The 23,616-nt window shown below is 41.5% G+C and overlaps 1 protein-coding gene across 10 annotated transcripts in view; it reads left to right on the top strand.

Annotated features, from left to right (window-relative positions):
- PDE8B (phosphodiesterase 8B) overlaps positions 1–23,616 on the top strand; it is a 344,936-nt gene that overhangs the window by 300,034 nt on the left and 21,286 nt on the right. For all 10 annotated transcript variants that reach the window (XM_050795661.1, XM_050795657.1, XM_050795656.1 and 7 more), the window contains 2 exons: positions 17,215–17,257; positions 21,703–21,780. In XM_050795661.1, coding sequence (XP_050651618.1) covers positions 17,215–17,257; positions 21,703–21,780 — 121 coding nt within the window. The remainder of the gene's footprint in view (positions 1–17,214; positions 17,258–21,702; positions 21,781–23,616) is intronic.

The following is a 23,616-nucleotide window of genomic DNA, read 5'->3' as shown; positions in this document are numbered from 1 at the left end:
GCATTTCTCTAATGACCAGTGATGATGAGCGTTCTTTCATATGTTTGTTGGCTGCACAAATGTCTTTTGAGAAGTGTCTGTTCATATCCTTTGCCCACTTTTTGATGAGGTTTTTTTTTCTTGTAAATTTGTTTGCGTTCTTTGTAGATTCTGGATATTAGCCCTTTGTCAGATGGATAGATTGCAAAAATTTTCTCCCATTCTGTAGGTTACCTGTTCATTCTGATGATAGTTTCTTTTGCTGTGCAGAAGCTCTTTAATTAGATCCCATTTGTCAGTTTTGGTTTTTGTTGCCATTGCTTTTGACTAAATGACTTCACTTTTGACTAGTCTGACTAAAACACCAAGTGTTTTAGTCATGAAGTCTTTGCCCATGCCTATGTCCTGAATGGTATTGCCTAGGTTTTCTTCCAGGGTTTTTATGGCTTTAGGTCTTACATTTAAGTCTTTAATCCATCTTGAGTTAATTTTTGTATAAGGTGTAAGGAAGGAGCCCAGTTTCAGTTTTCTGCATATGGCTAGCCAGTTTTCCCAACAACATTTATTAAATAGGAAATCTTCTCCCCATTGCTTGTTTTTGTCAGGTTTGTCAAATATCAGATGGTTGTAGATGTGTGGTGTTATTTCTGAGGCCTCTGTTCTGTTCTATTGGTCTATATATCTGTTTTGGTGTCAGTATCATGCTGTTTTGGTTACTGCAGCCTTGTAGTATAGTTTGAAGTCAGGTAGCATGATGCCTCCAGCTTTGTTACTTTTGCTTAGGATTGTCTTGGCTATGTGGGCTCTTTTTTGGTTCCATATGAAATTTAAAGTAGTTTTTTTCCCAATTCTGTGAAGAAAGTCAATGGTAGCTTGATGGGGATAGCACTGAATCTCTAAATTACTGTGGGCAGTATGGCCGTTTTCATGATATTGATTCTTCCTATCCATGAGTATGGAATATTTTTCCATTTGTTTGTGTCCTCTCTTATTTCCTTTGGCAGTGGTTTGTAGTTCTCCTTGAAGAGGTCCTTCACATCCCTTGTATTTCTAGGTATGTTATTCTCTTTGTAGCAATCGTGAATGGGAGTTCACTCATGATTTGACTCTGTCTGTTATTGGTGTATAGGAATGCTTGTGATTTTTGCGCTTTGATTTTGTATCCTGAGACTTTGCTGAAGTGGCTTATCAGCTTAAGGAGATTTGGGGCTGAGACGATGGGGTTTTCTAAATATACAATCATGTCATCTGCAAACAGAGACAATCTGACTTCCTCTTTTCCTATTTGAATGCCCTTTATTTCTTTCTCTCGCCTGATTGCCCTTGCCAGAACTTCCAATACTATGTTGAATAGGAGTGGTAGAGAGGGTATCCTTGTCTTGTGCTGGTTTTCAAAGGGAATGTTTCCAGTTTTTGCCCATTCAGTAAGATATTGGCTGTGGGTTTTTCATAAATAGCTCTTACTATTTTGAGATACGTTCAATTGATACCTAATTTATTGAGAGATTTTAGCATGAAGGCATGTTGAATTTTGTTGAAGGCCTTTTCTGCATCTATTGAGGTAATCATGTGGTTTTTGTCATTGGTTCTGTTTATGTGATGGGTTACAGTTATTAATTCGCATATGTTGAACCAGCCTTGCATCACAGGGATGAAGCTGACCTGATCGTGGTGGTTAAGCTTTTTGATGTGCTGCTGGATTTGGTTTGCCAGTATTTTATTGAGGATTTTCACATCAATGTTCATCAGGAATATTGGCCTGAAATTATTTTTTTGTTGTGTCTCTGCCAGGTTTTGGTATCAGCTTGATGCTGGCCTCATAAAATGAGGCCTCTTTTTCTATTGTTTGGAATAGTTTCGGAAGGAATGGTACCAGCTCCTCTTTGTACCTTTGGTAAAATTTGACTGAATCCATCTGATCCTGGACTTTTTTTGGTTGGTAGGCTAGTAATTACTGCCTCAATTTCAAAACTTGTTATTGGTCTATTCAGCGATTCAACTTCTTCCTGGTTTAGACTTGGGAGGGTATATGTGTCCAGGAATCTATCCATTTCTTCTAGATTTTCTGGTTTATTTGCATAGAGGTATTTATAGTATTCTCTGATGGTAGTTTGTATTTCTGTGGGATCAGTGATGATATCCCCTTTATCAGTTTTTATTGCATCTATTTGATTCTTCCCTCTTTTCTTCTTTATTAGTCTTGCTAGTGGTATATTTTGATCTTTTCAAAAATTCAGCTCCTGGATTCATTGTTTTTTTTTGAGACAGTCTCGCTCTGTGGCCTAGGCTGGAGTGTGGTGGCGCGATCTCGGCTCACTGCAAGCTCTGCCTCCCAGGTTCCTGCCATTCTCCTGCCTCAGCCTCCCGAGTAGCTGGGACTACAGGTGCCTACCACCACGCCTGGCTTATTTTTTGTATTTTTAGTAGAGACAGGGTTTCACCGTGTTAGCCAGGATGGTCTCGATCTCCTGACCTCGTGATCTGCCCGCCTCGGCCTCCCAAAGTGCTGGGATTACAGGCATGAGCCACCATGTCAGACCTGTTTTTTTCTTTTTTTTTTTTTTTTTTTTAAGGGTTTTTTGTGTCTCTATCTCCTTCAGTTCTGCTCTGATATTAATTATTCCTTGTCTTCTGCTAGACAAATTCTTTTGAATTTGTTTGCTCTTGCTTCTCTAGTTCTTTTAATTGTGATGTTAGGGTGTCAATTTTAGATCTTTCCAGCTTTTTCTTGTGGGCTTTTAGTGCTATAAATTTCCCTCTAAACACTGCTTTAAATGTGTCCCAGAGATTCTGTTACGTTGTATCTTTGTTCTCATTGGTTTCAAAGAACACCTTTACTTCTGCCTTCATTTCGTTATTTATCCAGTAGTCCCAGTAGTCATTCAGGAGCAGGTTGTTCAGTTTTCATGTGGTTGTGTGGTTTTGAGTGAGGTTTTTTTTTGTTTTTTTTGTTTTTTTTGAGATGGAATCTTGCACTGTCGCAGTGCAATGGTGCGATCTCAGCTCACTGCAACCTCCACCTGTCGGGTTCAAGTGATTCTCCTGCCTCAGCCTCCTGAGGAGCTGGGATTACAGGTGCGCACCAACATGCCTGGTTAATTTTTGTTTTTCGTAGAGACAGGGTTTCACTATGTTGGCCAGGCTGGTCTCAAACTCCTGACCTCGTGATCCACCCCGCCTTGGCCTCCCAAAGGACTGGCATTACAGGCGTGAGCCACCAAGCCCGGCCTTGAGTGAGTTTTTAAATCCTGAGTTCTAATTTCATTGCACTATGGCCTGAGAGACTGTTTTGATTTCCATTATTTTGCATTTGCTGAGGAATGTTTTACTTCCAATTATGTGGTCAATTTTAGAATAAGTGGGATGTGGTGCTAAGAATTTATATTCTGTTCATTTGGGGTGGAGAGTTCTGTAGATGTCTATTAGGTTCACTTGGGCCAGAGCTGAGTTCAAGTCCTGAATATCCTTGTTAATTTTCTGTCTTGTTGATCTGTGTAATATTGACAGTGGGGTGTTGAAGTCTCCCATTATTATTGTGTGGGAGTCTAAGTCTCTTTGTAAGTCTCTAAGAACTTGCCTTATGAATCTGGGTGCTCCATTGTTGGGTGCATATATATTTAGGATAGTTAGCTCGTCCTGTTGCATTGATCCCTTTACCATTATGTAATGCCCATCTTGGTCTCTTTTGATCTTTGTTGGTTAAGAGTCTGTTATATTGTTATATCAGAGACTACGATTGCAACCGTACTTTTTTTTTTTTTTTTTTTTTTTTTTTTTTTTTTTTTTTTTTTTTTGCTTTCCATTTGCTTGGTCAATATTCCTCCATCCCTTTATTTTGAGCCTATGTGTGTCTCTGCACATGAGATGGGTCTTCTGAATACAGCACACTGATGGGTCTTGACTCTTCATCCAATTTGCCAGTCTGTGTCTTTTAATTGGGGCATTTGGCCCATTTACATTTAAGGTTAGTATTGTTATGTGTGAATTTGGTCCTGTCATTATGATGCTAGCTGGTTATTTTGCTCGTTAGTTGATGCAGTTTCTTTATAGCGTCGATGGTCTTTGCAATTTGGTATGTTTTTGCAGTGGCTAGTACCGGTTTTTCCTTTCCATGTTTAGTGCTTCCTACAGGAGCTCTTGTAAGGCAGGCCTGGTGGTGACAAAATCTCTTGGCATTTGCTTGTCTGTAAAGGATTTTATTTCTCCTTCACTTAGAAGCTTAGTTTAGCTGGATATGAAATTCTGGGTTGAAAATTCTTTTCTTTAAGAATGTTGAATATCGGCCCCTGCTCTCTTCTGGCTTATAGAGTTTCTGCAGAGATATCAGCTGTTAGTTACTCTAATGGGCTTCCCTTTGTGGGTAACCTGACCTTTCTCTCTGGCTGCCCTTAACATTTTTTCCTTCATTTCAACCTTGGTGAATCCAACGATTAAGTGTCTTGGGGTGTATTGGGGTTGCTTTTCTTGAGGAGTATCTTTGTGGTGGTCTATTTCCTGACTTTGAATGTTGGCCTGTCTTGCTAGGTTGGGGAAGTTCTCCTGGATAATATCCTAAAGAGTGTTTTCCAACTTGGTTCCATTCTCCCCGTCACTTTCAGGTACACCAATCAAATGTAGGTTTCGTCTTTTCACATAATTCCATATTTCTTGTAGGCCTTGTTTGTTCCTTTTCATTCTTTTTTCTCTAATCTTGTCTTCTAGCTTTATTTCATTACGTTGATCTTCAATCTCTGATATCCTTTCTTCTGCTTGATCGATTCGGCTATTGATACTTGTGTATGCTTCACGAAGTTCCTGCTGTGTTTTTCAGCTCCATCAAGTCATTTATGTTCTTCTCTAAACTGGTTAGCAATTCATCTAACCTTTTTACAAGGTTCTTAGTTTCTTTGAATTGGGTTAGAACATGCTCCTTTAGCTCAGAGAGTTTGTTATTACCCACCTTCTGAAGCTTGCTTCTGTCAATTCGTCAAACTCATTCTCTGTCCAGTTTTGTTCCCTTGCTGGCATGGAGTTATGATCCTTTGGAGGAGAAGAGGCATTCTGGTTTTTGGAATTTTCAGCCTTTTTGCCCTGGTTTTTCCCCATCTTCCTGGATTTATCTACGTTTGTCTTTCATGTTGGTGACCTCGAATGGGGTCTCTGAGTAGACATCCTTTTTGTTGATGTTGGTGCTATTCCTTTCTGTTTATTAGTTTTCCTTCTAACAGGCCCCTCTGCTGCAGGTCTGCTGGAGTTTGCTGGAGGTCCACTCCAGACCCTGTTTGCCTGGGTATCACCAGTGGAGGCTGCAGAACAGCAAAGATTGCTCCCTGATCCTTCCTCTGGAAGCTTTAGCCCAGAGGGGCACCAGCCAGATGCCAGCCAGAGCTCTCCTGTATGAGGTGTCTGTTGGCCCCTACTGGGAGGTGTCTCCCAGTCAGGATACATGGGGTCAGGGACACACTTGAGGAGGCAGTCTGACCTTAGCAGAGCTTGAACGCTGTGCTGGGAGATCTGCTGCTCTCCTCAGAGCTGTCAGGCTGGGATGTTTAAGTCTGCCAAAACTGTGCCCACAGCCACTCCTTCCCCCAGGTGCTCTGTCCCAGGGAGATGGGGGTTTTATCTATAAGTCCCTGACTGGGGCTGCTGCCTTTTTTTCAGAGATGCCTTGCCCAGAGAGGAGGAATCTAGAGAGGCAGTCTGGCCACAGTGGCCTTGCTGAGCTGCGGTGGGCTCTGCCCTGTTCGAACTTCCTGGTGGCTTTGTTTACACTATGAGGGTAAAAGCACCTCCTCAAGCTTCAGCAATGCAGATACCCCTCCCCACACCAAGCTCAAGCATCGCAGGTTGACCTTAGACTGCTGTGCTGGCAGCAAGAATTTCAAGCCAGTGGATCTAAGCTTGCTGGGCTCTGTGGGGGTGGGATCCACCAAGCCAGACCACTTGGCTCCCTGGCTTCAGTCTCCTTTCTAGGAGAGTGAATGGTTCTGTCTCGCTGGTGTTACAGACAGCACTGGGATGTGAAAAAAACTCCTGCAGCTAGCTCAGTGTCTATCCAAACGGCCACCCAGTTTTGTGCTTGAAACCCAGGGCCCTGGTAGCGTAGGCACCAGAGAGAATCTCCTGGTCTGCGGGTTGCAAAGACTGTGGGAAAAGTGCAGTATCTGGGCCAGAATGCACCATTCCTCATGACACAGTCCCTCATGGCTTCCCTTGGATAGGGGAGGGGAATTCCCTGACCCCTTATGTTTCCCAGGTGAGGCGATGCCCCACCCTGCTTCGGCTTGCCCTCTGTGGTCTGCACCCACGGCCTGGCCAGTCCTAGTGAGATGAACCGGGTACCTCAGTTGGAAATGCAGAATTCACCTGCCTTCTGCATCGATCTCACTGGAAGCTGCAGACCAGAGCTGTTCCCTTCAGCTCTCTTGTCAGCAATCCCTTCCTTGAGTTTTGACAAAGCATATAATACTGGAACCTCAGTCCCATCACAATACAAAACCTCGCCATCCCAAAAGTCCCCTCATGCCCCTTCACAGTCTATCTCTGCCCACCCATCCTGCTCGCCCCTAGAGGTGACCACTTTTCTGAATTACTTAACCATAGATTAGAGCTTGAGTGTATACTGTCGTGGTTGGCTTCTCTCACTCATAATGTTTTTGAGGTTCATCTGCACTATATGTATCATTTTTTTTTCCTTTTTATTACTGAATATTCCTTTGCATCAGTCTATCACAGTGTGGAGAATCTACTTCTGCTGATGGACTCCAGGGCTGTTTCCAGCTTTTGGCTGCTTTGAACATTCTTAGACAAGTTTTCTTGTGACTATATGCTTCTGTTTGCCTTGAGTAAACACTTAGGAGTGGGACTGTTGGGCTGTGTAGTAGGTGGATGGCTAATTTTAAAAGAAACTGGCAGGCCTTTTTTCCAAAGTGGTTGTACAATTTTATACTCCCTCCAACTATGTATGAGAGTTCCAGTTGTTCCATAGCCTTAACAAAACTTCTTTTTAATTTTAGACATTCTGGTGGGTGTGTAGATAAATAGGATTTTTAAATGATTATTTAAGAGACAAATGACCCTGAAATCATGCACAAATACACACATACACACAAATACATAACTCGGAATTCATAGTGCTTTTTAGAACGAAGCAAAATCAGATGTTTGTAAACAAAGTATTTAGCACAAGGACAGCAAAATTTGTGGCAACTTATAATATTTTTAAGTAATTGAAGATTTGAAATTATTTTTCTCCCTGAAACAAGCGGTAAGCCTCCAAGGACTTGCTGAGGAATCCCAGCTTTGAGCTCTGGCAAAGAGTTTCACAGGCCAAGGACAGCAATATTCACATTGCACAAACTGAGCACTAAAGCCTTCAGTTTCCCCAGTAACACACAAAATCAAACTTCCCAGTCACTGCTGCACATGAGAATATTCTACATTTTAAGCTTTTACAAGAGGAGAAACATGCACCACACTACGGAGAAACTGACTGGCATGGGACATTGATGCCATTGAATCCCTGTCCCTTTGCTTTGAGTTAGCCTGCACACGACAAAATCTTTTGATAAGAGATACTCACTTCCCCCCCAAATTTCAAGGAAAACTGTGTTTCAGAGAGATGTCCTGCACTAATGCAGGGGTGTTTCCTTGACCCCAGTTTAACAAGCCCGGACCTGGCACGTCCCTTCTGGGGCTTCACTGTAAAGAGCAGTGTGGCACAGCAAATAGTTTTAGAGCCAGAGGGACGCGTTTGAAATTGGCTCTGCGTACTACCTGTGTGGCTTGGGCAAGTTTCTTAACCTCTTAAACCTCAGCTTCCCTGCCTGTTCCAAGCAATGAGGATACCTCCCCTTGTGCAAGAGTGCCATCATCATTAGACTGCAGATGTCATGCTGCCAGCATGTGGGAAACACATAAGAGATGGTTGTGGAACAAAGTTCATCCCCCTGGCTGCCTACCAGAGAGAATGCCAAACCACAGACCCACTCATTCCATATCTATTCTCCCAATGAACTCAACTGAGTGTTAAGAAGGAAATAATATTAGAATAATTCCTACTGAGTTTAAATGACTGGTAAGTGTAGGGTCCACAATAAAATTCTGGTTCTAGGAGAATTTTGTCATCCAAGTGAATCATTAGCTGTACAGTCGGGTATCTGGAAGAGGTACGTGGATAATCGGAGTCAGCTTCAGTGAAAACCCAACACTGCTGGGGTGTGACAGGGAAAGGTCTGCTGGCCCTGCTCTTGGCACAGAGCATCATTAAGTTGGTCCCAAAATAGGGTTCCTGACGGCAGATGCTGCCGCAGCCAGGAAGAGTCTCTGCTTATGGAGCAAGGAGTTATCTCCATGCTGGGTTGCTAGCCATAGGCATGCAGAGAGCCCAGCAGAGGCAGGTGAGCTAGTTTGTGTGTGTGTGTGTTGGGCGGGGCGGGGGGGCGGTGTTCAGCTCAAAGTGCCAAATGCCACATTATATGTGGAGAAGAACGGACCAGAGCCATCTCAGCAGATGGAATTGGTACCTGTCATCCCTGCTTCTTCCTGTACCTAGTGGCTGGGGTACATTTCCATCCTGAAAGCAGGATGTGCATGCGCACCTACTGGCCTTGTGCTTTATCTGGCTCCACTCTAGACAGAACACAAAACCCATGTTGACATCGCAAGAGCGCCACGAGCCAATCAGCTGGCCCAAGGGGCAGATGATACGTGAGAAAGGGTTTTTTGTTGTGTTTTGTTTGTTTTTGTTTTGTTTTTAAATAACATAGGGAGCCATGGGACACAGCTTCTAAAGGAGAGATGCATCTTGATTCAGAAAGAAAAGCTAAGCACTTCAAAATCACTTGTTTTTGTGTTAAAGCTATTTGAAAGAACAATTTGCAAGGCAAAAGTTTTATTCGTTTGGTATCATATAAAAACTTCACACAAGCTCAGTAAGTGGCTGTAGAGCAAATGGTCTTTATCCCTGAAGGAAAGCATGAAACAGTTCTTCACAGAAGAAATAAAAATGTCCCATAATTATAGGATAAATGAGTCACAGCCCTTAGTCACATTTTGACCAAGATATCACACAGGTTGGTCATGTAATTGTTTCTGTAATTATGTAGAATGGACTGAGCAGACGAGTTGGTAGAGAATCCTATTTTCACACTTCAGTTTTATGTGATTTTTCAGTGGTTCAGTCAAGCTGAAACCTTTTACCCGTATCTGTCATAGATGGTGTTCTGCAGTGGGCAGGCCTATGCAGACCTACCCCGCAAAGTCTGAGGAAGCTGAGAGGCCAAAGAAAGAGACTGACAACTCTAATTTCTTACAAAGGAACATTAATACGAACTTAAGAACAGAAGCCCTGTCTGTGTCTCTGGCAGCAGTGAGACAAGATGGTGAATCCCTGCACCATTACCCCTCGACCGAGGGCTTATATGCCATGCAGAAAGGGTGATTCAGAGGGATGTGTAGGACAATTGAAGTATGATAACATCACGGTTGTTTGACCTAATGGTCGTGTTTACAGTATGTATGTGCTTTTACCCAAGGAACAATAGATAATTTGGGAATCCTGGAGGCCTTCTCAGAACTGGGGTTAATCAGAAGACAACATGGCAGAATAGCATCCAAGACGGAGTTGCTTTGGCCTCCACACTGCAGCCTCCCAAAGCCAGCTCTTACAATCTCATGCAGTCTTCCTCTTCTGTGATGGTCTCTTAGCCTGTAGGGAGGGTGGCTGTAGCTTTAGTAGCAGTACATTGGCAATGGAAAACAGGTCAGTCCCAGTGGAATACCAATTGGGGAGGTTCACAGTCTGTTGGATCATCTCTAGTCTTAGGAATACCATGACTTCAGTTTTCTCAGAAGTAGTAAGACAATGAGAGATACTTAACATTAATAATTTGAATAGTAGAAATGTAATGACAATTGAAAGAGAATTCGTGTGCCAGAACAACAACAACAAAAAAGGCTGTTAGCCAACTAAAAGCATCATGAAGAAAATTAAAACTTGGTTCTTCTTTAGAGACTTGTTGTAGCCAGGAAATAATTCAGGTTTAGCCCAAATTGTAGGCAAATAATAAAAACTCAAGAACAGTATTTCAGGACCAGGTACGGTGGCTCATGCCTGTAATCCCAGCACTTTGGAGGCTGAGGAGAGCAGATTGCTTCAGCTCAGGAGTTGGAGACCAGCTTGAACAACATGGGAAAACCCTGTCTCTACTAAAAATACAAAAATTAGCTGGGTGTGGTGGCGCATGCCTGTAATCCCAGCTACTTGGGAGGCTGAGACCCGCGAATAGTTTGGATCTGGGAGGCAGAAGCTGCAATGAGCCAAGTTTGCACCACTGCACTCCAGCCTGGACAACAGAATGAGACGGTCTCAAAAAAAAAAAAAAAAAAAAAAAAAAAAAAAAAAGAAAGGAAGAAGAAAAAGAAAAGAAAAATAGTGGTTAGGACTAGAATCGAAGTTTTTCTCTCTCCAGTTTCCCCATTTCTACCAAGGATAAATTATAGTACCTTGGTATTTCAGGAATAATGAAAAATAAAAAATAAAAAAATTCTAGGACCAATTTATTTGCTTTATTTGCAAAATAAATGTTAGTCTCACTGTACTTGGCCTAATTATTTGCCTGAAGTGTAGCAAGAATAGTTATTGGTCATATAGGCTTCTTTTCAGTTGGCTTTGCTGGAACTTTATAAGGAATTTTGGATTTGACATTTTAAAAGCCTTGAGACTAAGGATTCCCCGTTAGACTATGCTTGTAATACCTATACATAGGTACTATACCTGTACAAATTCCTCTCTTCTTTAGTTCCCAAAATATCTTGGTTCCTGGGCCTGTCAGAAAGTGGTATTATTTACTTACCACAGGCCAGGAACCTTGTAAGGGAACCATTTAGATAACATACCAAGTTAGTCTTTCCAAAGGACTTTTTATCGGCTCTGTAAAGTCAGTGTCAATTCCTCAAAGCAGTCTGGTTATATCTGAAACTACGTGATTCTAGTCAAAGCCTTGGTGAAATAAGCAGTGTTTCCAATTGTGTCCTGTTACAAAACAAAACAGATTCTTACTAAATTTATGCAAATAACTACATTGCTATAAAATACGAATACTCATGAAGTTTCCAAATTCTGGAGAACTCAGGTAGAGGGAAGAAGTAAATTTTGCTCACAAAAGTATCCTTTACAATCAGAGTAGCAGTCTTCCAAACAGGACGTTGCCCGTTCATCATGGAACGGTCACCCACAATCCAACCAGCTCTTAGTCAGATGAGGGCGCTGTTTGTCGGGCACCGTAGAATCCAGCCGCTCCTCACACAGTTTCAGAGTCAGTCCTAGGGAAAAAAGAGGCTCTCTGCTCATGAGTATCTCCTCCTTGTACTCTCCAGGTAGCAAGATCCTATATAAACCATTTCCATGTTATCATGGGACTCTTTTCGGGCACTGTAATCCCCATCAGAGTGTTTCTCTGGGATTACCCCCATACGCCCTAGTAAATGATTCACTAAGGGCTGTCGAGTGAAGAATTTATCCCTACAAGCACTCTGGCAGGCTACATTCTATGGGCTCACACAGTCTTATTCCCATTTAGCATGTCCAATTAATATTGCTCAAAGGGCAGATTTGCATGCCTTCTCTTCTGTAGTACTAGGTGGGAGAAATGTTTCAGCAGTCAGATGTAATATCCATTTTCATAAAACATTTAGGGAAAGGAGATTACAACCACTTTACATAAAGCCTATTTAAACATTTCAACTTTCATAATTCTATCAACCCTTACATTTTTATGTTCTGGTTCCAGGAACTTCTCTTTTTCACCCCTAGACCATTTTACCGTCTTGTCAAAAAGGCTGTGGGTTTGCAGCAGGGGATTGAGCCAAGGGACCTGGGCACTTTGGTCAGTGTGTCTTGATTAATTACCTCAACATTGCCCCAGGCAATTGTTGATCACCTTTCTCATTTTAATCTTTACCTTTTGATTTTTCAAAAAAGTATTGTCCAATCTAGGGTAAATACAGAAAACTGGTTTGGGTTCCTGTAATGTTGGGAGAAAAGCAGGGGCTTATTATGGTCCATCCAGCTTTTGGTTGTGTTATATTAAGAAGTTTGTTTGAACCTATCAATTTCAATTAATTCAATTTCCTTTTTTTTTTTTTTTCCTAAGAGATGGAGTCTCACCCTGTTGCCCAGGCTAGAGTGCAGTGGCACCATCTAGGCTCACTGCAAGCTTCACGTCCTGGGTCGATGCCATTCTCCTGCTTCAGCCTCCCAAGTAGCTGGGACTACAGGCACCCGCCACCACACCCAGCTAATTTTTGTATTTTTAGTAGAGACGGGGTTTCATTGTGTTAGCCAGGATGGTCTCCATCTCCTGACCTTGTGATCCACCTGCCTCAGCCTCCCAAAGTGCTGGGATTATAGGTGTGAGCCACCATGCCCAGCCAATTCAATTTCTTAATAACCAAGATTTCCACCCTGCTGGGACAAATTCCATGACTCCCCCTTTCTTTTCTTCTCTTAGTTTCACCCCTATCAATTTTTTTTAAATTTACCTTTTTTTAGTAACTTTTAAAATTTTCACCTCCCTAGGATAAGTCCTTTGACTCTCCTGTTTGCCATTCCCCATGCTCTTGTAATTAGCCTAATGTTTTTATTAGCATCTGTAAGAACCATGAGGGGAAGTTGAGACAGCAAATTTGAGGCTTCCTGAACTTTTAATTTTGCATCAGTAATGAAGTGCGCATGCAAAAGTCCCTTCCACCCCCGCACCCCCTCACCAGACACACGCTTAACCACAGTATTTACCATGACCTGGGTAGTGGGCACATTGATGGGGTGAATATCCCTGTCATAAAGCCAGTCCCACATGGCTTATAGACAAAGCATATCAGCTGCTTCATCTGGGGTACTCCACGTAGCATTGAGGCTGACCCCATTCTCAGGGTAAACAGATCTTACAGAGGCTTTTATCCAGTCCACCAGGCTGGCTGTTCCCTCAGGAATAATCTCCCATGTGTCTGGATCACATATAGCCATCTGTGATTGTTCAGTAGTGAGCTGGGGATCCTGCATCAACCCAAACACATTTAAAACCAAAGACACTGCTCAAATTAGTTACTCTCACAGTTCAACAAAAGGTTTACCCAGGGAGCTGATGATACCTATCTACAAAAGGGAACAATTCCTTCACACAGTACCCTCTGATTTCAGCAGTTACTTGGTTTTGCCCTTCCCCGACATTGACTACCTTCTTGGCAACCACAGGTCTCAGAGGTACTTTCTGTTGCCCTGTCATTATTTTCCCCTTGTAGATAGCTTTGAGGCTAGTGATCTGAGCTCAGATGGACCCACATTTGAGCTTGGTCCAGCCTCAAGGCCCAATCTGGCACTCTTATTTTAGCTTTTATAGAAAATAACCAAGGGATTGAATATTTCACTTTTCCTTATTGGTTTGCATTTATTTATGTATCCAGTGAACCAACTCCTTAGGAGTTGGCTCTGAGTTCCACTGGTAACTCTTACCTTTTAGTAACTGAGCACAGCACAGCTACAGCTCCATGCCATAGGTGACCACGCGGCCACCCAGGAATCAATCAAAAGTTCCTCATTCTCTATCCTTTTATCCTTTCCCTTTCTATCCATCTAGTTTTATCTGTTTTCATTCATTTTAAAACAACCTTTAAGTAGCCTCTAAACTATGTAGTTACTCTTCCTTTATGCAAAAACCTCATCTTCATGTTTTTAATAAACTTCTCTACCAAAACACATCTTTCTTTGTTCACTTTGATATAGAATTGTTTCTCTTATATCTAGTAGTTTTAATTACATATATTAACTACTGCTTTAACTCTTAGTAACCCTAATTTCCATGTAAAAACCTAGGATTAATTTAACATAACAGACTTTAAGATTTCAAATTACTGAAAAGAACTTTGAAACTAGTTTTAGTTGAAAGATTACTAAAGTTAGGTGAACTAAAAGGTATGTGAGTCAGTTTCTATATTTCTGATAATAACTTTTTTTTTTTTGACACAGAGTCTTGCTCTGTTACCCAGGCTGGAGTGCAGTGGCACGATCTCGGCTCACTGTAACCTCCGCCTCCTGTGTTCAAGCAATTCTCCTGTCTCAGCCTCCTGAGTAGCTGGGACTACAGGCGCACACCACCCTGCCTGGCTAATTTTTGTATTTTTAGTTGAGATGAGGTTTCACCATATTGGTTAGGCTGATCTCAAACTCCTGACCTCAGGTGATCCACCTGCCTCGGCCTCCCAAAGTGCTAGGATTACAGGCGTGAGCCACTGTGCTCAGCCAGAACTTACTTTTTCTTTAAGCCAAATTAGAGCTCTGTCATATATTTTGGTAATGATCTGTCACATACACAACACACTAAATATATATAGACATACACACAAACAGAAACAGATCTTATAGATTTACAAGATTCTTCATTTGCCAGTTCTCAAATAGCTCTCTCCCACCTTTACACAACCCACCCAAAGACATGACTCAGATGAAACAAGGTAGAGAAGATTTATATCTCAAAGGCACAGAACTTAGACCTAAATAGCATTATCTGAAAACAACATTGCCAGGAAAAGTGTCTTCTCTTCAACTTAGCTTGTTTCTTATATTACTGACTTCAGGGTGCCAGTATATTCTTATATTACTGGCTTTAAGGAACAGGGCCAAGAAAGCATGGAAGTTTTGGGGCCTAAACCACACTTTTTTTTATCCAAACATGCCAAGAAACGAGTAGCCCTTGGAGTAATAACCACTTGCTGTAAACAACTGCTGTCAGCCACCTCTAACGATATAGCTGTTGCCCGTGACTGCTAGCCATTACAGACAAGGTCAGCAACTCTCACAGTACAAAGTAATCTCTGTACCTCACCCCCCACCTCCCCACACACTAACCAGAGATCAGATAACACAATGCAAAAGAGTGCAGTTTTAGACCTGAGTAGAATCTGTCTGCTTACTACTCTTGGGTTTCATAAGGAAAACGAGATTCTTCCCCAAAAGAGGCGTCTTTGATGCCGTCTGTTTTCCCCAAGGGATCCCAGGCTGTTGGAAATTCCTTTTTTTAGATCCCTTGTGTGGCAAGAGGAAGGAGGAACAGACAGAAGTAAATAGAGAAACAGAATTCGGTAGACTCAGAAGTTTGTCAGAGTGCACAGGCCTTAATACATATGTATACATATGCAGCCCAAATTTCAGTTTTAACTAAGTTTACTTTTGACTGTAGGGCCCTTTAAAAAAAAACTTTTTCCTAATTATAATTCCTACTGAAGCTGTTTTACTTTTTTTTTTTTTGACACGGAGTCTCGCTCTGTTGCCCAGGCTGGAGTGCGATGGCACAATCTCCGCTCACTGCAACCTCTGCCTCCCAGGTTCAAGCGATTCTCCTGCCTCAGCCTCCTGAGTAGCTGGGACTACAGGTGCCCGCCATCACACCCAGCTAATACTGTATTTTTAGTAGAGAGGGGGTTTCACCATGTTGGCTAGGCTGGTCTCGAACTCCTGACCTGAAGTGATCCACCTGCCTCAGCCTCCCAAAGTGCTGGGATTACAGGAGTGAGCCACTGCGCCTGGCTGGCCGTTTTACTTTTGCGTCTGCTGCCAGCTGGCTCCCGCTGAGAGGCAGTCATCTTACCACATTGGCTGCCCGCCGCCCTTCCAGACCACAGTGTGATGGATGGCGCTCAGTTAAACCCACTGGCATTTGGGGTCATCCCCACACTCACAGGGTAGTCCACAATCATCTGAAATGTGAGCCACAGCATTCCACATAAAAGTGGATGCCCACCACAAGATTTCCTCCATTTCTTGGTCTCTCAGCTCCTGGCCTGGCTTACGACACATGTCAGGGTGGGCAGGCCTGTGCACACCTACCCCAAAGTCCGAGGAAGCTGAGAGGCCAAAGAAAGAGGCTGATGAATCCTATTCCTCGGAAAGAAACATCTAATAGGAACTTATGAACAGAAGCCACGTCTGTGCATTGGGTGGTGGCAAGACAAGATAATGGATCCCTGTTCCATTACCCATAGAGCCAGCACTTACACACCAGAGGAAAGGAGTGTGTAGGACACTTGTAGGGAAAGCCAAGAATGCTATGCGAATCTGCCTAAGGGCAGGATTTATGGTCAAGGTTGTTCTGATGTAAGGGCAGGATTTACGGTAAGTACATGCTCTTCTTACACAAGGAACAGTAGATAAAATAGTAATCTTGGAGGCCATCCCGGAACTGGGGTTAATCAGAAGTCAACGTGGCGGATTAGCATCCAACATGGAGTTGCTTTGGCCTCCACAGACAGGATTTCTGGCTATTACAGTTGATGTTGCTAAGCCGTATTAATCTGCCTCTGCAGATGTCCTACATGCTCATCTGTCTTATTTTTCAAGTTAACCTACCCCATTCATTGAGTGGCTACAAAGATGTAATGGTCTGAGCACTTGAAAGTAGGTGGATTTAGCAGTGAAGCAGCATGATTATAAGTCTGATAGAACTAAATGTGCCCCACTAACAGTGTTGGGGTCAGTTATAAAACAAGAAATGCAGGATCCCAAAGGAAGCACACTTATTATTTCTAGTGTTAATGACTTCATTTTGTCATTTGACAGACATTTATTGAGCATTAGTACAAAATCATTAACAACAAAAAAAATTGGTAATGAGAAAGAACTAGGTGCAAAACTGCATCTAAAGTTCAGATCTCATCCTGAGAAAACATTTTATAAATTGACTGTCTATAATTGAGCATTTGAAGGCGGAGCTTGCAGTGAGCCGAGGAGCTTTGCAGGAAATAAAGTTTTTTAACTCCTAATTGGCTTAAATTCACTCCTAGGCTTAAATTCAGATTACTTCTGGAGCACAGAAAAATTTTATAACATATCTGACACAAACAGGTTATATGTTAGCCTTATAAAAAACCAAAATTTAATTATATCTTTTATCTTTCTGCATTTCTGTAGGCTGTCAAAATGAGACAGTAGCTGACTGGAAAAGTAGATGTCCTGTGTAGAGAGTAGATGCCTTGGGTACCTTCCTGCTCTCAGGCTCAACCGTTCTATAAGTGTCTGACAGTAACAGAGCCTTTGGAGTAGTACCACTTGGTGTATGTCTTTCATCTGTTCATATTATATGTGCAGCTTCTTGCTTTCTTCAAGTCTTCAGAGCTTTTTAACTAAATTGTTTGATGAGAAATATAGCAAATGGCATATTTAAAATCTTTCTCTTGTTTTACCAAACTTTTGAACGACTTTAGATTCACAAGATTCATCGTGATTCAGGAGACAATTCTCAGACAGGTGAGAATACTTCAATTGAACTCTAACATACTTAGGAAGCAGTTGTGGGTTCAAATGTATAAATTTCTCTGAAGAAGTCTAAGTTGACATCTGCCACCCCAGAATGTGGAGTGCCAAAATCCACGTGCTCATATCACAAGGTTGGCAAGCCAGAAGAAAAGCAGAAATCCCTTAAAATTTCCTTGAATCTTCCTTTATGGCAACCTTATCTACTGATTGCCCTCCCCATCTTGTTTTTCTTTTCTTGGCTAGATACCATGTAGGACACATAAACCCAAGAGAGTGGGCCAAAAGTCTAGGGGAGACACTGGTTGAATATGACACAGGTGACAATATGGTGGTTGCTCAACCATGTGCAGTTTCCCTTTTCTTTGCAGTAATTGGTGACTGTATAGTTGGAAAATGTCACTAGGTCCTGGCCTGGGAGGCAGAAGCTCCAAGTTCCTATTCAGTTTCCTACTCTCTCATTTCGTTTGCTGGGCAAGACTCTGCTTGGTTCTTGGCTTCCTCCTTAAAAAGAGGAGCTGGACCTGATGGCTTCTACAAGTGGAAAGATCTGGAATTCTCTGATCATTAGAGGAAAAAAAAAAAATCAGTCTGCTACCAAGAATTTAAGATTTTTGTTCCTGCAAGAATTACAACATTCTTTGCCCTGTTGATGGCTTTCCTAGCCACTAATGCGTAACGCCAGACCCTAGGCTAAGTGTTTAGTCTCTCTTCTTGATGAGGTGGATCACATCTAGCATACTTAGAAAGATTTCACGTGTTCTAAGTTTCAATTTTTGTCATTGTAAAATGAATTAACAAAAGCCCATCTCATTGTTAATGAGGATTAAAGAAGGAAATGTATAATGCTTAGCAGTAACTGGCATTTAACTGGTACCTTCCTTCCCCCTTTCTGAAACCTTTCTAGACATGACCAGTCTGGAAGAACATAATGACACTTCACACACCGGTGCATTTTCTCTCTCTCCCTCACTCACACACATACATTTTAGTTAATTTCTTGTAACACTTGAGCGGGGGTATTATTTTAACTAACTTGGGAGCTTCTGGGTGCCAGAAACTGTTCTAAGCATTTTCGTGTCCTTTTCAGTACCCAGCATTGCCTTGTACATAATAGACCCTCTGCAAATACCCAGCAAACATTGGTAAATTGAAACCATTCAATCTTGGAAGTACAGTTTCCACCATTTATTCTCTCTTCGATCTTGGGCTACCTACAAAATCTCTCCATGCTTAAATTTGTTATCAGTAAAATGGGGATAGCCCTATGTAGTTTTGAGAATTGTCGTAATTATTGGATGAGATAATTATTTAAAGTACATAGCACAATGCCTGGCACAAAGTAGGCACTCAGTAAGTGGAGGTGTTTTTTGTTTTTTGTTTTTCAATTGGTGGCACAGTATTCCTTTTTGCCACAGAGTACAGCTATTTAAATGTCCTTTATCCTTTCTCTGGCTTAAGTTTCTAATTCATATAAATATCTGTTGGAAGAATGACCAATGAATTCTTTAATTATGTGGCCTTACTTTAACCTTTATTGAAGAATAATTTCTCCAAACTTTTAATCACTTCTATTGCTTAGACTCTCTTAATTTTAACTGAGATAAAATCAGGAAGAATAAACATCATCCATCTTTGAATAATTTCTAATGAACGACTTAGAATTCAACCAACCAGCCTGGGCCATAGCCTTGAAACTAACCTCTCTACTTTTAGTTTTGTTTAGAAACTACATTTTGAGGAATTTTTGGTTCTTGAATCTTGAATTTCATTTTAAATCTTTAAGTTAGACTTAATTTATTACTTGGTAAACACATAAATGCTAGGACTGTACATAATTATGAAGTCCCTGAATAGGCTAAACCAAGTGTCTCACAAGTGAGCAGTATTAGTTTCTCAGGGTTTCAGAAATGCCATGATCCCAACAATATCATTTAAAGTACTATTGTTTATAGATAATTGTAAAAATATATATATTAAAACTTATATGCAAGGATAGGTAAATTACTAAGGTAGAATTTGGAAGATAAAAATTAGGAAAAGAGATAGTATAGGTATTTTAAGTTAGATTATTTAAGGTAAGGCGTTATAGCTATGGTGTTCAGATTAACTTTATAATAGTTCCACCTTCACTTCATGTTGTATAAAAATAATTCAGTTTTAATTTTTGATTTAATAATTTTTTTAGTTGAATCAGGTTTTTAGGACACCAAAATAAATGGTTAACAAGGTGATCTTAGAAGAGTGTCTAAGACATTATAAAGTGAAAACAGTAAGTAGTGGAACAATGTAACATGATCACGTGTCTAAAGACATATATGCAAATGAACAGATGTAATTAATAGCCCCCAAGTACTACATGCTCACTATGTGGCAGACACTGTTCTAAATGCTAGGCATATATTAACTCACTTATTTCTCAAAACAAGCTATAAATGAGATGCTATCATTACCCCCACTTTATAGACGTGGATAATGAGACCCAGAGAAGTAACATTCCCAAGATTACACAGCTACTGAGTGGCACAGTAGAAATCTGAATCTTGGCGATTTGGCTCTGGAGCTGGTTTCCTTAACTACTAGGCTTCTTGCACCTCGTGACACTAGGCAATTCTTAAAGAAGAATTATTGCATCTTTTTTTTCTTCTTGGAATCGGATCATTTTATTGGCATCTGAGAAGTGCATTCTTCCTGCTGAAATTTGCATGTCTGCCTCCTCTCCTAGCCTAGCGAGGAGTAATCCTGTGTTATGGTTAAATTACTCGCTTATGAGTTACTCTCACAAGAAGCAAATGCGCTGAAAATGTGTGTTTCTGAAGCCAACACTGCTGCCTTGTCATTTTTTATATCTCGGCGCTCACTGGTGGCATATGCTTTTTGTTAGTTTTTACATTAACATGACCGTGCATTTTCAGTGTTAAATTCAAGTCTGCAAAGACTTAGGCCAAAATTATTTAAATGTTGGCCCGCCCCCACTGCCCTGGAAGATAGGGACAAGGGTGAGATTTGAGTTGTTGAAATTTTGGGGAAATCTGAAACTGTTTTCTTCCTTTCCTGTGATCAGCAGTATGCATCATTTGATGAAATCCATCCTTAAAGAGAATCTAGAAGACCATCTAGAAGTCAGACTTTTCAGAGGTGCCCAAATTGGTCTGAATTAATTTCTTAATTTAAATCTTTATAGGTTTCATTAGTATTATATTTCCTCAAATATCCCCATTTAACAGCCTTCCCTATCCAGTTGAATATATTGTCTTTCAAGTAAAGATTTAAAGTACTATTATTTATAATTTTAAAAATATATATTGAAACTTATATGCAATGATAGGAAAATTACTAAGGTGGAATTTGGAAGATAAAAATTAGGAAAGGAGATAGTATAATAAATATTTTAAGTTAGATTATTTAAGATAAGGCGCTATAGCTATGGTGTTCAGATTATAATAGTTGCACCTTTACTAGTTCAATAGTTCCCTCGAGAATGTCCCTTAAGTTTTAATGTTTATATTCTTAAATTGTTTTTTTTTTTTTTTTTTTTTTTGAGACAGAGTTTCACTCTTGTTGCCCAGGCTGGAGTGCAATGGCACAATCTTGGCTCACCGCAACCTCCGCCTCCCAGGTTCAAGCATTTCTCCTGCCTCAGCCTCCCAAGTAACTGGGATTACAGGCATGCACCACCACGCCTGGCTAATTTTTGTTTGTTTTTTTGAGACAGTCTCGCTCTGTCGCCCAGGCTAGAGTGCAGTGGCATGATCTTGGCTCATTGCATGCAACCCCTCCGCCTCCTGGGTTCAAGCGAGTCTGCTGCCTCAGCCCCATGAGTAGCTGGGATTACAGGCATGCTCAACCATGCCTGGCTAATTTTTGTATTTTTAGTAGAGATGGGGTTTCACCATGTTGGTCAGGCTGGTCTCCTGAACTCCTGACCTTGTGATCTGCCCGCCTCAGCCTCCCAGAGTGCTGGGATTATAGGCGTGAGCCACTGTGCTCAGCCTAATTTTATGTATTTTTTTTTTTTTTTTTTTTTTTAGTAGAGACAGGGTTTCTCCATGTTGGTCAGGCTGGTCTCAACCTCAGGTGATCTGCCCGCCCGCCTTGGCCTCCCAAAGTGCTGGGATTACAGGCGTGAGCCACCACACCCAGCCTAATGTTTATTTTCAAAATTACATTCATGGAACTAAATAACCCTTGATACTAAGCTATATTACTATGATGTAACATGGCACCATTTAAAAAAACCATCATTTAACTAATATGACTATAATTTTTGTGTCTTTCATGATTTGAAAAGAAAGTGGTTGATTATTTCTTAAAATTATTTTATAGTGCTTAAAAAGTAACCTTGTTTTCTTTAGAGAATAAAGAAAAAACATATTTGAATCTCTTCTGTGAATACACGGAAAACTAATCACCTTCCCTTTCTAATCTGAAATCCTTAGAGCCTCATTCATTCAGATATAAGAACAGGAGGAAAGAGTCCATTGACGTGAAATCGATATCATCTCGAGGCAGTGATGGTAAGACATTTTTCAGATTCCTCTGACCTTTTTAAAATGTAGAAAATGATGGAAGAATATGTTTAAAAATTCATCAGTGTATAAACTCCAAAGAGTAAGAGTTCAACAACACTGACTTCTTTTTCAATAAGCTGAAAGGTTTTAGGGTTTTTAATTATTTTAATTATTTTTAAAAATCTTATGCTGTAGTCTTGGTCCTCTCTTTGGAGGGACTCCATGCTTGTTCCTTGATGGCTTGAAGCATGTTGAGCCATAACCACCCAGGCAACTCAGAGTTTTAGTAGCTGAACACGGTCACTCTTCTGGCTTCCCAACTGCCAACACAAACCTAGTTTTCAGTGTACCAGCTATATGCACTCAATTCGTAATAAAATGTCACAGAGAAATTGTGAGGCAGAATTTAGCAAAAATGTTTCTGTCCTGCAAAGCAGGATTTAGCAAAACATTTTTTGAGTTCCATCAGCCAGGCCTAAGTAAACTATTGGATTTGCAGGGAGATGGAAAAGTCAAAGATGATTCTGACATTTCATTGCTCAGTGTCTGGGAAATTTTAAGTCTTATTTACAGAAATGGGAACGTCTCCAGGTTTTGCTAGGTTGGGGGTTAAGGAGAAGATGATGAATCTTATTTTAATGGAGACGGCTAGGAAGCTGACCTGCAACCCTGGTACTCGGGGCTATAGATGTGGACTCGGCAGTCCTAGTGGTGACAGGTGAAGCCAGGGGCAGAAGAACGTCTCTAAGGGGTGTGTGTTTATGTGCATGTAGTGAAAGGACAGAGGGTCTAAGCCTGAGCATGAAGGCACAGTCTCAGCCAAGGGGTGGGCAGTGGAAATAGGGCCAGTGAAGAGGACAGAAGAGCTGGGGGTGACCATGTGAGTGCAGTATCACATGAACCAAGAACAAGAAAGGACTGAGAAAGGAAGTGGCCAGCAGTGTTAGATGCTATGGATATCAGAGCTCGAGAGCAGACAACAGACTAGTACATTTCACTCACTCATTTGGTTTTTATTTGGCAAATGGGAGGACAGGTTCTGGGTGTGAGGAGGGGATGGTTAGTGCCTGTGATAGAAGAGAGATGAGGCTGGTAACTTAAGAGAGTCACCAGAAAGGACAAGGGAGGGACCTTCCAGTCCTTCAGTACCCAGTGGGAAGACTGAGTATTAAAGTGGCTGACATAGGCCAGATACAGTGGATCATGCCTGTAATCCTAGCACTTTGTGAGGCTGAGGCAGGCCGATCACCTGATATTGGGAGTTCGAGGCCAGCCTGATCAACATGGTGAAACCCCATCTCTACTAAAAATACAAAATTAGCTGGGTTTGATGACGCATGTCTGTAATCTTAGCTACTCAGGAGGCTGAGGCATGGGATTCGGTTGAACCTGGGAGGCGGAGGTTGTGGTGAGCTAGATCCTGCCTCCAGCCTGGGCAACAACAGTGAAACTCCGTCCCAAAAAAAAAAAAAAGTGGCTGACATAGCAAGGACCAAAGATGCTAGAGACAAGGTGATAATTCACAGGGCATGTGAGGGATGGAAACCAATAATATAAAGAGAATATGAATCGAGAGATTTTCGATGGATTGAGTGGATAGATAGAATCTTTTAGACTGAGACGATAGGGGTTGAGGGAATTTGAACTGGACTCACTGGTTTTGGAGCAGACCTTGAAGGGGACTGTCATCTCTCCAGTGTGGGCACAGTGGAGGCTGAAGAGCATGCAAGTCTGCAATGGCTGCTGCACCAGCAGCAGGGGGGACCCCAGAGTGGCTGAGCAGGAGGCAGGCTCTGATGTGGGCTGGGTTCAGTGATCCCATCCATGAAATGGGACTCTACC

This window comes from Macaca thibetana, chromosome 6, assembly GCF_024542745.1.
Source record: "Macaca thibetana thibetana isolate TM-01 chromosome 6, ASM2454274v1, whole genome shotgun sequence".
NCBI lineage: Eukaryota > Metazoa > Chordata > Mammalia > Primates > Cercopithecidae > Macaca > Macaca thibetana.
This window is presented reverse-complemented; position numbering and strand designations above follow the sequence as displayed.